The sequence below is a fragment of the Geotrypetes seraphini genome, chromosome 15, assembly GCF_902459505.1.
Source record: "Geotrypetes seraphini chromosome 15, aGeoSer1.1, whole genome shotgun sequence".
In the NCBI taxonomy this organism is placed as follows: Eukaryota; Metazoa; Chordata; class Amphibia; order Gymnophiona; family Dermophiidae; genus Geotrypetes; species Geotrypetes seraphini.
In genome coordinates, this window is record NC_047098.1 from 68,707,244 (window position 1) to 68,722,814 (window position 15,571).

Sequence of the window (15,571 nt, forward strand, 5' to 3'; positions counted from 1 at the left end):
CATTTGATAAGTCATCGGACTCGACATGCAACATGTTTCGGCTAGAAGGTTCAATGAGCCCCGCACTCCTTCTATACCCCTACTCCTGATGCAGGCATTTTAGCTGAAACACATTACGTGTCGAGTCTGATGACTTGTCGGATGTTTTTATTGATTTATATTGCACTTTTGGTTGCCATTAAAGTTTGAAGACCTGGCTTTATCTGCTCTTGCTTGTTGGACCTCCATACCTGCTTCCCTTTACAAACACGTATACTGATGTTCATCTAAATGTGAGCATATGCCCCCCCCCCACCATGCACAAGTCTATTCCCGCTTTTTCTAACACAAAAGGACATGTTCTGCGTACCTGTTTTTGCCCTCTCTTTCATAGTACATTTCATCAATCCAAGCGAAACATACCATAATCAGAGATTGTGGGGGGATCACACACTCCCTGGGTCATAGTGAAAAGGGTATCAGAGATATCAGACAAAAAACAGTCCAGATCAAAAAGCTGCATTCTGTCTTCCTCTTCATTCTCCTCCACCATAGGGACTCCAGCACAGAAAAGCTGACTGCACCATTTCTCCGCTGATTGCCAAAGAACATCTCCCTAAAAATGATACAATAGTGAAGAGATATTTCTAGAACTTTATAACTGCCATTCTATTCCAGCTTTTTTTATGTTGCTCTATCCCTGCTACTTGGACTCTAATCTATGGTTATTATATGTCTAGATTTTATTGGGAAAATCTCTGTTTTAACAATCCCTCTGGAAAGCTACACTCTTGACAGAATCACAATTTTGGTAGGAACCAAAAGTTGTGTAAGATTCTCAGAGAAGATGAGGAGTTGAAGGAGTTTCTCACTTCCCTGCTAGCCTGGACTTCTCTAATGCTGTGAACGAAGAGATCAAACCTCTGGAACAGGCAGATATTGCCAATCAATTGGCATGTGTTGAGCAAGAAGGCAGAACATTTTGTAAGTGCTTCAAGGGTTCACAGTCAAGCCTGACATTTTTGCTCAACATATGCCAATTCATTGACAATATCTGCCTATATGTAAGTCAAGACACTACTGGCTAGATCTTATGAATCTTGAGGCAGGCATTTGTCGCTGGAACACAGATCTGTGTCGAATCTAGCAACGTCATCATATGTATTGCAAACCTCTCTCTATGTAATTGAATCGGGCAATTTGTTTTTGTATTTTAATGGTGCTAACATTTTTCTAAAACCTTTATTTTTTTGGTATGTTAATACTTTATGTATGTTTAGTGGAATTTAATTGATTCTCCTCTACTCCCTTGTATATATTTGTAGGGGGTTTTCTACTTTTTTTCTTTTTTCTCAATTTTCAGTTTAGGGAAGGCCATGATTGGAGGAAAAGGTTATGCAAACAGCAGCAAAATTCAACCATGAATACCAGGTGTAATGGTATGCCTTGAGATTTGAGGTTGGAGGAAAAATTTAAATCCTTTAGAACTGCATTAAAAACTTTCTTCTTCCGAGAAGCTTTTAGCCAAGATTCGATTGGTGTTCATTCATATTTTCTAATGGATTTTTGGGCCATTAATCAGCAGTCCTGTGATTTCTCATTGTAAACAATGTATTATTGTACTCATTTAGGTGCGAGTGTTGTTCTGTATGATTGGTTCTGTATGGATTGGGTCTATCTTATTTAATGGAGTTCTTTTATTTTGTTTTATATTGATTGTGTTTTTGTAAACCGCTTGGACCACTCATATGAACAAGTGGTATAATAAGTTTTAATAAAACATAACTTTCAATAAATAATTAAGCTGTTTAAATTTTTATGGGGATTTGTATATGCTACATGTTTGTTTGCTGCCAAATAGAGTTTTCTATCCTTTCAAACTTAAAACTGCTTGGCAGAATGCTGAAAATTGACCTCAGCAGGTCCAAGTGTGGAGCATCTGAGGGTTTGGTTGATAAGAAGCACTATGAACAATCAGATAACATCCTAGACCATTTTTTCTGTCTCTCTCTCTTACCACTTTCCTAGCTTCCGATTTCTCCAACTTCTCTTCAGTCATGGAAACATGATGGCTGATAAAAGGCCAAATGGCCCATCCAGTTTGCCCATCCACAGCATCCACTATCTTCTCTTCTCCCTAAGAGATCCCATGTGCGTGTCCCATGCTTTCTTGTACTCAGACACAGTCTTTGTCTCTACCACATCTACCAGGAGACTGTTCCGCTCATCTACCACCCTTTCTGTAAAAAGGTATTTCCTTAGATTACTCCTGAGCCTATCACCTCTTAACTTCATCCTATACCCTCTCATTCCAGACTTTCCGTACATTTGAAATAGGCTTGCCTCATGTGTATTTATGCCATGTAGGTATTTAAACGTCTCTCAAGAAAAAAACAAGAGTAATAATATAAACTCAATACTACAAAAAATTGTAATATTACTTGCCAGGAAAGTTTTTAAGTTGGATTTAAATTTATCTAACGGGATATTTTTCCGGAGACATGAGGGCAGGGAATTCAAGGCTGTAGGTGCTATAACCGAAAAGTGTCATAGAATATATGGTGCAGGGAAGAGGTCACTAGAAGATGCCGATTGCCTGATCAAAGGGTTCTAGTCGGACAATGAGGAATTAGTAGTCTGTCAATAAACCTGGGTGTATGTATGTTTTGAAAGAAAGTAGTAAAATCTTATATGTGATTTGATGTGTTGATGAAGTATGGACAGTAGGAAAAAGGAGGTTTTGATGCTCTTATATAAGACTGGTGAGATCTCATTTAGAATATTATGTGCAATTCTGGAGATCGCATCTTCAAAAAGATATATAAAGGATGGAGTCGGTCCAGAGAAAGGCTACTAAAATGGTGTATGATCTTCGTCATAAGGCGTATGGGGACAGACTTAAAGATCTCAATCTGTGTACTTTGGAGGAAATGCGGGATAGGGGAGATATGATAGAGATGCTTAAATACTTACGTGGCATTAATGTGCATGAGGCAAGTCTCTTTCATTTGAAAGGAAGCTCCAGAATGAGCGGGCATAGGATGAACTTAAGAGGTGATAGGCTCAGGCGTAATCTAAGGAAATACTTTTTTACAGAAAGGGTGGTGAAAGGGTAGTAGATATGTGGAATAGTCTCCTGGTAGAAGTGGTGGGAGTGGGGAGAGTGTGGTGCAGAGCTTAAAGCTACAGCCTCAGCAGCCTGAGGTTGTGGGTTCAAACCTGCGCTGCTTCTTGTGACCCTGTTTGCTTGTCAAATATCAAGCCACGTTTTAAGTTAATTTGCACACAAAAACAAGCACATCCATCGCAATTCATTGCGTTTGGAAAATTCTGCATTGTTGAAAACAAATGTCAATCCAAAATATGTGGAAACCGATGCAATGACCTTTTCACGTGCAGGAGTAAAATTGTGGAATAACCTTGTTGGGCAAATTCGGAAATGCAGTGATAGTTCGTTCAGAAAATTGTTAAAAACACAACTATTTGCTGATGCATTTCTTTGAACATTGATTTTTATTGTTGCAAGAATTAATTCCGTCTGTTTCTACTTGTCCTGATTTCTTTTAACATTTTAGGTATGTAATTATTTTGTAAACTGTTTTGATATAAAACGTTATAGAAATTTTTAAAATAAATAAAATAAATTCTATCTACTTTAGTTTCTCCATTGTTACAATTACCCATACATAGCTTAAAGAACTTTAAATAAATAACTCTTGAATTTAATTTTTTGTCAGTTTTGCAATTTCATCATTTCAATTATAATGGGGTCCCCTTTTATTAAGGCGCCCATAGAATATAATGGATACCTTAGCATTTATCATGAGCTAAATCGCCTTAATAAAAGAACCCCAATGTCCCTTAAAAAACATTTGCTCCATTTAGTGTGCCAGAGCTAAAAAAAAGTTTGGGACACTATCCTAGATGAAAAAAAACAAAGAGTCATGAATTGTTTCTGGGAATTCTTCTCCAGAAGCTTTTATATAGCTGCCTTTTCAAAATCAGAAACAATAACAAAGTTTCAGTGTGATGTTATCTGCAGTGAAAGTTTTCAAATCTTGGAATGATGTAACATGACATAAGCAAAATAATTCTGTTTCTGACTTCAGGGCCAACTAGAGCACAAATACAATTGGGCAAATATGTGCGAACTCTTGTGAAAATACTGAACTCTGCTTAGTTTTCAGACATTGGTGACAACCATTACTGTTGATCCGTAGAATCTCTATCCACATATCTGCTGTAGAAAGCTGTTTCTCCTGATTGCACTGCAAACATAGTACCGCGTTTCCCCGAAAATAAGACAGTGTCTTATATTCATTTTGGCTCCAAAAAATGCACTAGGGCTTATTTTGGGGGGATCTCTTATATTTTCATGTATAATGATCATCTCTCCCTTCCTCGCCTCCACCCCAATTCTTCCTCTTTCCTTTCTCTCTCCCACATGTGCAGCATCTTTCTTCCTGTCTCACCCATCCCCTTGTGCCTTCCCTCTGCAGCATCTTTCTATCCCTCCCTCCCATCATATAGCAAAACCCTTGCATGGCATCTTTCTATCCCTCCCTCCCATCCCCCCCCCCCCCGCATAGCAGGACCACGCTGACCCTCCCACCACGAGACCGACATACCTCCCTCCAAACAGCAGCGTCTGCAGCACTCTAAATAGGCTCCATTGCAGCCTTCTCCTGCCGGGGCCTTTCCTGTGCTGCATCACTGATGACATCATCAGTGATGCAGCAGAGGGTAGGACCCGGCAAGTGCTGAGGCTTTAGCACTAACCCCTGAGCCACACACTCATCAAGTCAATTGACATCATAAGGGCACCATGAGATTTATAATCTGTGTTGGAATGGTTGTGTCTACTGCGAGTGTAAGACATTACCACTCCAGAGAGACCCTTCAAATTTCAGGGAAGGCCGTAACTGAAGAACTGCAACATTCACATTTATTCACAGTTGGGGAGAACAGCACTTCTATCATATGCTGCATGATAAGTTTCTGCTATTTTTCTTCTTTTAGACAGCTTCATTGTCATGACCCTGTCCTAACCATCCAGGAGAACTGAAATACAGCTCTAGTTGTGGCCAGATAGATTATCAGCCTCCAAGACTGTAATCTTATCCTTAGTCACTTCTTTGAGTTATCTATCTCTTGCACACAGCAAGCTTTGGGAGGCAAACAGGAAGTGTACAGGACAGCTGATGACAAAAGGAACTATAGAGAAAGCTCACTTGAATCTCTGGCACTTGAATCCCCCCCCCCTGGAATCATACAGAATGGTCTCTCATCCAAACGCAAAGAGAGGAAACATATAGGATCATCAGCTATCTTGTCAGAATACAGGCGTATCCTAGATTCCATTGGCATAGCTAGGACTGAGTGGGTTCTTGGTGAAAAAAAATGAAAATGCCCCCCCCCCCCCTTATAATACCATCTCTCCCAAAATAGTGGGGACAGGGGTTGGGACTAGAGAGTTGCATGGGGGACAGAAATCCCGCCTGTCCCCATGAGGAATCTCCTCCGTCCCTACATTAAAAGTTACCAATCTCCATAAAAAGCAGCAATTACTTCTGACAGTTTTGATTTTTTTTTTTTAAGTCTTAGTTTATTTAAACCAAAAATAAAATACAATATAAACAAATAACAGTGAAAATCAATATGAGATACATACATCGCCGGAAAGAATTAGAATAGGCATTAGGTCAGGTGAATGTAAGGTTGACCATTTCTTGTTAAAAGAAATAAGAGCTGGATTTTTTGGCAATATAAAGCTCATATAAGAACATAAGAAGTTGCCTCCGCTGAGGCAGACCAGAGGTCCATCTTGCCCAGCGGTCCGCTCCCACGGCGGCCCATCAGGCCTAATTGCCTGAACAGTGTCCCTGACTAATTTTGTAACTGCCTCTAATCCTCTAATCTTATCCCTATAACCTACCTCTACTCATATCTGTAGAGCAAACAAATCTGGTTCCACCATCTGGCATAGGTAACTTGTTAGAGGTCCTTCCAAGATCCACAAATGATTTTTAATGCAGCAATGAGTAAAGAATCAAACAATACAGCATCAAAATCATTTAAAGCAGAATTGAGAGAGGCACTTTTCAGAACAATGGTTGCATAAGAAAAATGTGCCAAAACTGAACTGGAAACCCCAAAACAAACTCAGCAAGTACTTCGTATTGTACTAAACACAATTGGTGGCATAACCATGAGAGGGGACTGGGCCTTCCACTTTGAGCTTAGTCCCCCTCAAAATGAACATCTCCCTTGCCGTAGCTGGTGGGACATTTTGTTTTTCCATCATCTTGGTCCCAGTTTCTGCTTTTGTCTGTCTTCTACTAATTCTCTTTCCAGGCCTCGGGAACCTTGATTCCATCCCCTTGGGAGTCCCGTGAGCCTGGGGGGGGGGGGGAATCATCTTTTCCACTCCCTTTCATCTATGTGCAAACACTTCCTGCCTTTCATCCATATGTACCACCTCCTCCCTCTCTTCTTTCCTTCTCTTCCAGGTACACCATCTCCTTCGTCTCTCTTTGCTTCCCTTGCATCCAGCATCATTCCTGTGCATCCCTGTTTGTTCCCCTTGTCCAACAATGCTCCTCTGTGTTATTGGCTGTATGTTCTCTTCCAATCCATCTCTTTGTTGTATCTCTTTCCATATCCAGGTTCTCCTCTCTTTCTTCTTTTCACCTGCATCCCACATCAAGCACCCCCCCCCTTCCCCATGTCCAGGTTCTCCTCTTTCTCTCCTATTCTTCTGCATTCTGTAGTAAGTACCTCAGTCTGGCTCTCCGTATCCAGTGTCTCCCTGCTCCCCCACATCTGCTCAGCCATACTAATCTTTCATTTTTTCCCCCCACCCTCCATTCCTTTCCCACTTCATAAGTCCAGCACCCCTGCATACTTTAATCCCGCTCACTTGACAATCTTATGAATAATCTTCTTCCCAGGAGCAATCAATCCAGGCTCTCTCTAGCCAACCCTGGGGGCCTTTCCTCTCCAACAACATCCTGTTGCTGCATGGGAGGGACACTCAGAGGACCTCTGGGGTTGGCCAGAGAAAGCCTGGCTGAATCACTGCCAAGAAGAAAATGATAATTTGTAAGTGAAGTAGGCAGGCAGGGATGCCAAACTCACAAAGCAGGGAAGGAATGCTCAGGACTTGTTTGAGATCCAAAATATATTTATGACTGAAAATAATTTAGAGTGGACAAAGTGGTGGTCATTCGATGTCAGGCCGTTATGGAGGGATTACAAGCACTTATTTGAAAGAAAGCTCCGGCTGCAATGTGGACCCATTGCATAACACATAGAGAAGTACTCGCATCAAAAGTATTTGAGTTCTGCATTGAATTTGGTCCTAGAACACATGATGGATGCGATAAGCTTTATAACAACTCACCCAGTAAAAGCAAGAGTTTTCAAAAAATTGTGTAAAGATATGGGAGTTGAATACACATCTTTGTTATACTACTGCCACTCACGCTGGCTTTCTTGTGACAATACGTTGGCCCATATATTTCAACTACGACAAGAATTCTACATTTTTCTTGAAGAAAAACATGAGTATGCTAAAAGCTTTGCAGAGACCAAATTTTTGATGAAACTGGCATACTTGTGTGATATTTTTCAAAAGTTAAATATGCTGAATCTCTCCTTGCAAGGAGGCAACATACATATTTTGAAATTGATCGAGAAGATTTCAGCTTTAAAAAAAAAAAAATTACATTATGGTGGAGAAAAATGCAAAGATTTTTTCCCCTTTTGCAGCAATTCGTGATCTCCAATGAAGTTGTTTTGTCTGACAATATAAAATCAGTTTTTTAAAGATCTCCTATCACAAATTATCAAAAGGTTTAAAAAATATTTTCAAGAAGATAATCTCACAAAATTTCACCTGGATTCAGGCTCCCTTCAGAGCCAAACCTCCAGCTGACTATTTCTGAAGAAGAAAATCTCATTGAGCTGTTCTTGTGACAATACGCTGAAGACATGATTTAACAGCATGGATATTACTGAATTTTGGTGTTCAGTAAGAGATGAATATCCGCTTTTAAGCAGTAGAGCACAGAGAATCTTAATTCCATTTGTGACAGCCTATTTATGTGAGGTTAGGTTTTCAGCGCTCACTGTGATAAAAAGCAAATACAGAGCAAAACTCAATGTGGAACAAGAAATAAGATTGGCCGTATCAAATATGGTTACAAGGTTTGAGAAGATTTGTAATGAACAGCAAGCTCATCCATCTCAAATTTTTTTTCAAAAGAAATTTCATCAGGTCTCAGGGTTCACTATAAATATGGATAAATCAGAGTTCTTGGGAGTTTCTGTAACAGATGAGGTTGAACAAAGATTGATAAATACATTCCCATTTCGAAGAGCACAAGATAGCATTCGTTATATGGGCATATGGCTTTCGCGGGACCTTACGAGATTGTATAATCTTAATTATGCGAGGATAGTGCATCTGGTCCACGCAAATTTACAATGCTGGCAGAGATTGTTGTTGTCCTGGTGGGGACGTATTGCTGTGATTAAAATGAATATCTTGCAGAGGTTGCTCTTTTTATTTCAAACCCTTCCTATAGAGGTCCCCAAAGGTGTACTGAAGGTGTTACATATTGAGTTTCGATTGTTTATCTGGCAGGGTAAATCACCGCCTATTGGGCAACAAGTGATTTGGGCAGCTCAAGAGGAGAGTAGAAGAGCTGTCCCAAACCTTCATTGGTACTATTTGGCTGTGCAGCTTCGTTTGGTCTTGGATTGGGTTTTTGCTGAGTTTAAACCCAGTGTGCAAATTGAACAAAGCTACATCTCATTTAGTTTATTGAAGCATTGGATGTGGGCCTCCCACTCAGAAGTGGTTAGGTTGCGTGGTGTGTCTAACCCCTTTTTTGGGCATTTAGTCCGTATCTGGGGGAAATTTTGTAATAGTGAGAAGCGTTCTGGGAGAGTGTCACTGTTGGCCTCTATTCGGGGTGAGCTGAGGTTTTTGGGAGAGTATTTTGTAAGTGGGAGGAAAGGGGATCTGCTTAGTGGAGGGAAACTAATTACTTTTGCTGAATTGGTCAGACGAGATGAGAGGTTCAAGGATGATTTCTTTGGTTATATGCAGATACGTCATTTTATGCTTAAAGTTGGGTGGGGGAGGGGATACGTCTTAGAAGGAGAGACCTTGAAAAGTCTGTGGGGATTATTGAGTAAGGTACCCCACCCCATTTCAGGTCTTTATAGGTATTTGAGAGGTCAAACGGTATTACAATTTTCTTTTAGGTTACATTGGGAATAAGATTTACAAAGTGAAGATTACGAAGGACGAATGGCTCCTGATTTGTGAGGAGGTACACAGGGCATCTCATTGTATCCTTGTTCAAGAAAATGTTTATAAGGTTTTAACTAGATGGTATTTCACTCCGGAGAGGGTACACCATATGTATCCCCAAGTTCTTTAATGTTTGCTGGCGCTGTGGGGGGACGCCAGGTTCATTTTTTCATATTTGGAGGGCATGCCCGATAATTCAAGCCTTTTGGCTATCGGTCACTTCAGAACTAACACGGTGGCTTCATGAACCAGTGCAGCCTGCTTGTTGGGCACCCAAAATTTGAGAACATGGCCTTGGCAGACCAAATTGATGCGCTTGGGTCTGGCGAGTGCTAAATGCCTTATAGCATTTTATTGGAAAAGATCTGTTGCCTCTTCGCAGGAAGAATGGTTATTAAAGTGTAATAAGTTGGTCCAGATGGACTGTGGCAGCTAAACATTTAGGATTTTTTTAAACAACCCTCATCTATAACTGTAGCAAGACAAGATCTCAGCGTTCACTCTGGAGTATATGGTATAATCAAAGAATTTGGATAACTAGGCTCCAAAGTATAAAATGCTTTATGTGGTAGCACTAATAGTTTAAATTAAATTCTAAAACTAACCAATAATAATGCAGAAAAAGAGGAGGGACACAATCAAATTTACTTTTATGCCCCCCAACAGCTTAAGAGCAGTGTTTTGCAAGATTTGAAGTCACCAAATGTTGACTTTCAAAAGGTCAGCATAAACATTACAATAATCAGGTCTTGACATGAAAAGTGCGTGCATCAAACTATACAGATTGTTATTGAAAAAAACCCATTTACCTGCTCGTAAAGATCGCAATGTATAAAATCCTTTATTTACTACAATAGAATACCTTTTCCATCAAAACACATTAGATCTCCCGTCAGTCAGCAAGCATAACTTTTGTTAACCATATTTGAACTTTAGAGAGACAATCTTGAAGTATATTTAACAATAAAGAGATAGGATCTACTTTTGCTAATAATAAATATTATCTGCTTAACAGTAAACTTTAATGCCGCATTCTTTTATCAATAGTAACAAAGGTGCCAAAAAGATTTTAAATAAAAGAGGGGGGGGGGGGGGTTGAACCTTGAGGAACACCACAGGAAGTGGTGTAGTGGGGGGGCCGTGTTGGTGGAGGTGCCAGCATCCTTCCTCCTCACCACTGCAAGCAACAACTTCAACTGCGACCAGGTGCCGCACAAAGGAAGTGACATCAGAGGAAGAGCCGCCAGGATCGTGAGGAGCACATTGAAGTTATTACTCGTGGCAGTGAACAATTGAGAGGGATGGGGAAGGGGAGTGCACGCAGCAGGGGGGATCGGGGAAGGAGTGTGGGGAGGGGTGGGGGGGGCATCCCAGGTGCCTCTCACCCTCACGACACCTCTGACCACAGGGCAAGTTCAATTTGCTCAAGTGCACTAAAGCTGTAACAACTGAAAAAAGAGCCAATTTTCAAGAAAAGATTTGAACCACTGCATCACTGTTGAACAAACACCTAATTCTGATAAGCTAAAAAGTAAAAGCTAGTGATCTAAAAGATCAAAAGCTGATGTAAGATCCGATGATACTGCAATCATTCATAAAGCTGCCTAAGATTGTTTCTGTCTGTCCATGCTGGGTGAGGGTGTATGAAACATACACGGGATTCTGTTAGCACTGACTGTGCAAGATCAATCTGTATTAATCTGGCTTGTTTTTAAATACTGCACTGAGCACTACATGCTGCTTTTTTGTATTTTATTACTAAAATTAACTTTTTTATATAGTGGAGGGGGGCTGTTAAAAAATGATCGACTACGGGTATCAAATATATTAGGTACACCACTGGTTACATAACATAACAAATTCACTTCTATACCACAGTAACCTCTCAGTTCAACACAAGCAAGAGACTGTAATCACATTCAGAAGAATCTGTCAAATAAGTAGCATTTTTCTAAAGGAAAGATAGGACTTGCAGTTTATCAGGACAGAAAAGGGTTTATCTCAGGAATCAGCTTAAAAAGGTACAATTCTATGGAAAAATCTTTTGTATATGCAACCTTTTACAATAGGAAATGTAAATAATCTAAAATGCCGTAAAAAGCATTTTCTATCAGTAAATTTAAAGTGATCAATAATATAATCAGGTATAAGGTTCAACCTAACTTGAATAATATTCTTGCGTAAACTGGGAGCCAGTGTAGCTTCCGATAGAATTTAGTTGCATGATCAATTTTTTTTCAAGTTGAAAATCAACTGAACAGCCTTTCCCCCTTTCTACCCAGCCACACCTCTAGCCGAGCCCAACTCTGCCCAGCCCCCATCCCCACGCCACTCTACCTCCTGGCTCCACCCCCTGCCAGACCTGAATTTCACAGTCTGGAACCAACAAGCCACCTCCCCACTCAGGCAGCAGGAGATGACTTAATAAATCATCCCTTTCTGCTGCTGTGGGACTCGTCTTGTGATATGAGATATGAGATTTTGCAGCTCTTATTGCAAAGACTAGTCTGGTGGCAGCAGGAGATTAAGAGTCTTATTTTCAAAACACTTAGGATACTATGTGTGTCTAAGTGCTTTCAAAATGAACCCCAAAGTCTCATTAATGCATCTCCTGCCGCCTACAGAGAGGGAGACTGCTGAGTAGGCGTTTGCTTCCCAACAGGATTGCGGAAGATGGCCCACAAAAGCGGAAGACTTAGCAGGTCTGAATTAGGCTAGAAACAGACTTAGGCCCACCTTCTTTTATCACACCACATTAGGGGTTTTTGTATCACCAACCATGGCAGTAAAAGCTTTGAAGCTCATAGGAATTCTATAGAAACATAGAAAATGACGTCAGAAAAGGGCCACGGCCCCTCAAGTCTGCCCACTCTAATGACCCACTCCCCTAACTTCTTCTCCTAAGAGATCTCACATGCCTATCCCATTTTTTCTTAAAGTCTGGCATGCTGCTGGCCTCAATTACCTGCAGTGGAAGATCATTCCAATGATCAACCACCCTTTCGGTGAAGAAATACTTCCTGGTGTCGCCATGAAATTTCCCGCCCCTGAGCGCGGAGCTTTTACCACCATGGCTAGCAATGAAAGGGGGCCTTAATTTCTACATACGAGTGATGACATTCTTCAGTAGCACTGATTAGTGGTTGGCTCATCTACATAATCACAGTTAAGCGTTATGGCTGGTGCTGAAATTTGTTTCATGTAGATCAATTTAGTTTTAAGTACACTGATTTTAAGCATTCTGAAAATATCCTTAATTAACTGCTTAAAAAATTATATATTGTACAAAAACCTCCCTCCCAGGGTAAAAGGAAGAGTTCCGAGTTGTCTTAGAAAAGAGGGCACCTCTAGTTTGGGGGTTTGTCAGGTACGCACCTGCTCCAAGATATCATCCTCTTTGCTGGGTTTTCGCAGCTGTAAAAAATAAAAAAAATACAGAAATTTCTGATGATGGCTCATCTACATTCCCAAAAAAGAACAAAGAATTAAAGGGGCCTTACATTTCCAAGACCGACACAGATTACAAATTAATTATAAATAAAATATAACACTTTGGAAGACAGAAACTCATTACGACAGCTTCTCATCAATCTAATAAATTTGTAAAAACCATACAAGGATGAAACAGATAAATTGCTTAGGGTACTGTGCAGGGAGCACCTTTCTAGAACATCAGCCCTAACCCATAATGGCGCACCTAAAATTTAGGCGTGACAATTTCTGCCAGATCAGTGGCAGATATAAACAAGCATGCCTAAATGTGCTGTGCAAAACATAGAATTTTTGGTACTCTAGAAGTTGTGCATATAACTTAGAGACATGTCGATGACCCTCCCATGCTCTGCCCATGTTACCTCCTTTGTAGTTATGCTCTATGGCACTTATGTGCTATCTTGTAATACATATGGATGGATTCCGTAAATGGTGCTCAAAAACGAGTGCTAAGGGCCAGATTCTAATAACAGCACCATAAGTTTGCTATGTAAATCCTATACTGTGGCTTGTGGCGTGCACTAGGTGCCTACAAAATGGGGTTATTTATCATCCAAGACGGTGGCATAGCAAGGGTGAGAGGTGCCCGGGCAGTGGCACCTCTGCCATGCCCTTTGTCTGCACACCCCTTCCCTATCCAACCTGTACATTTAGAGGGAAAGTTATGAAGGTGTAGTAGAAAATAGGCTTTTCCTGCACCTTGATTTACCATGGGAGTCACCAGCCTGTGGTACCTCGGTACTGCAAATTGCTGACCCATGTGATAAAGGACCAATACTGTTTGAGCTCTCAAATCCATCGACCCATGAGCATCAGGCTACATATAAATATACAGTGGAACTTCGGTTTACGAGTAACTCGGTTTGCGAGTGTTTTGCAAGAGAAGAAAGCAGTGCATACATCTTAAACATTAACACTGTCTAGAGAGAATGACATGGAGACACATTTTCCCTGTCCCTGCGAGATCTCCCTAACCTTGTCCCATCCTGTGAGCTCTGTCCTGCTGCCCATTCCTGCAAGCTCTGTCCTCATCTGCACAAGCCTCAAATACTTTAAAGTCATAAGTGTTCGAGGCTTGTGCGACTACAGCAGAGCTTGCAGAAATGGGACAGGGACATAACTCAAAGGGGGGGACGAGTATATTGAGATTCTGCAGGGACGGGGATAAATTTGTTCCTATGTCATTCTCTACATTGCACCCTGGCTGTTAAGAAAGTCTTCTATCTACAATATAATCTTATTAATACATTATGGCAGTGTTTTTCAACCTTTTTTGGGCAAAGGCACACTTGTTTCATGAAAAAAATCACGAGGCACACCACCATTAGAAAATGTTAAAAAATTTAACTCTGTGCCTATATTGACTATATATAAAGTAATTCTCTTGAATAGGAATCAAATAAACACAAAGAAAGTATTTTATAATTACTTTATTATGAAATATTAAGTAAACAGAATAGTGAAAAATTATAAAATACTTTATTCAGTGCGAAACCTGGGCCTGTTTGGCTGAACACAAAGCTGATATTCTGGCTGGAATTGAAGAAAGACACACACGTAGCTCTTCGTCAACATCTCTCAGTCCCTCTCTGTATTTGGTTTTTATAGCATACAAAAATAGATAAATATACCCTCCATCCTTTTTATTAAACCACAATAGCAGTTTTTAGCGCAGGGAGCTGCGCTGAATGCCCAGCGCTGCTCTTGACGCTCATAGGCTCCCTGCGCTAAAAACCACTATTGCGGTTTAGTAAAAGGTGACCATATTGTAAAATATAGACAGCAGATATAAGAACATAAGAACTGCCTTCTCCGGATCAGACCTTCGGTCCATCAAGTCCGGCGATCCGCACACGCGGAGGCCCTGCCAGGTGTACACCTGGCTTAATTTATAGTCCACCATATCCTTATATGCCTCTCTTAAGGAGATATGCATCTAGTTTGCTCTTGAAGCCTAGGACGGTCGATTCCGTCATAATCTCCTCTGGGAGGGCATTCCAGGTGTCAACCACTCTCTGAGTGAAGCAGAACTTCCTGACATTAGTCCTGAACCTGTCCCCCCTTAGCTTCATTACATGTCCTCTAGTCCGTGTCAAATTGGACAATGTAAATAATCTTCTCTGCTCTATTTTGTCGATTCCTTTCAGTATTTTGAAGGTCTCGATCATATCCCCACGCAGTCTCCTTTTCTCAAGGGAGAACAATCCTAGTGTTATAAGTCTGTCCTCGTATTCCAGTTTCTCCATACCCTTCACCAGTTTTGTTGCTCGTCTCTGCACCCTCTCCAGCAGTTTTATATCCTTCTTTAGGTAGGGAGACCAATGTTGGATGCAGTATTCCAAGTGTGGTCTGACCATTGCCCTATAAAGCGGCATTATAACTTTCTCCGATCTACTCGAGATTCCTTTCTTTATCATGCCCAACATTCTATTTGCCTTCTTTGCCGCTGCCGCGCATTGTGCCGACGGCTTCAGGGTCCTATCTATCAGTACACCCAGGTCCTTTTCTTGTTCACTCTTCCCCAGAGTTGCACCTGACATTGTATACTCGTATTCCTTATTTTTATTGCCTAAATGCATTACCTTGCATTTCTCCACATTGAACTTCATCTGCCATTTCTCCGCCCATGTTTCTAACCGACACAAGTCGCTCTGGAGTTTCTCTCTATCATCCTGCGATCTGATCGCCCGGCATAGTTTTGTATCGTCTGCAAACTTGATGATCTCACTGGATGTTCCTTCCTCCAGGTCATTGATATAAATATTAAAAAGGATCGGC

The 15,571-nt window shown here is 40.8% G+C and overlaps 1 protein-coding gene and 1 long non-coding RNA gene across 3 annotated transcripts in view; one reads left to right on the forward strand and one right to left on the reverse strand.

Annotated features, from left to right (window-relative positions):
- The window catches only part of LOC117349018, a 148,281-nt gene that overhangs the window by 86,920 nt on the left and 45,790 nt on the right, over positions 1 to 15,571 (forward strand). The gene's annotated exons all lie outside the window — the stretch shown is intronic.
- MLXIPL (MLX interacting protein like) overlaps positions 1 to 15,571 on the reverse strand; it is a 128,658-nt gene that overhangs the window by 85,585 nt on the left and 27,502 nt on the right. For both annotated transcript variants that reach the window (XM_033921856.1, XM_033921855.1), the window contains exons 5-6: positions 12,677 to 12,715; positions 403 to 595 (exon numbers count right to left, since the gene is read on the reverse strand). In XM_033921856.1, coding sequence (XP_033777747.1) covers positions 403 to 595; positions 12,677 to 12,715 — 232 coding nt within the window. The remainder of the gene's footprint in view (positions 1 to 402; positions 596 to 12,676; positions 12,716 to 15,571) is intronic.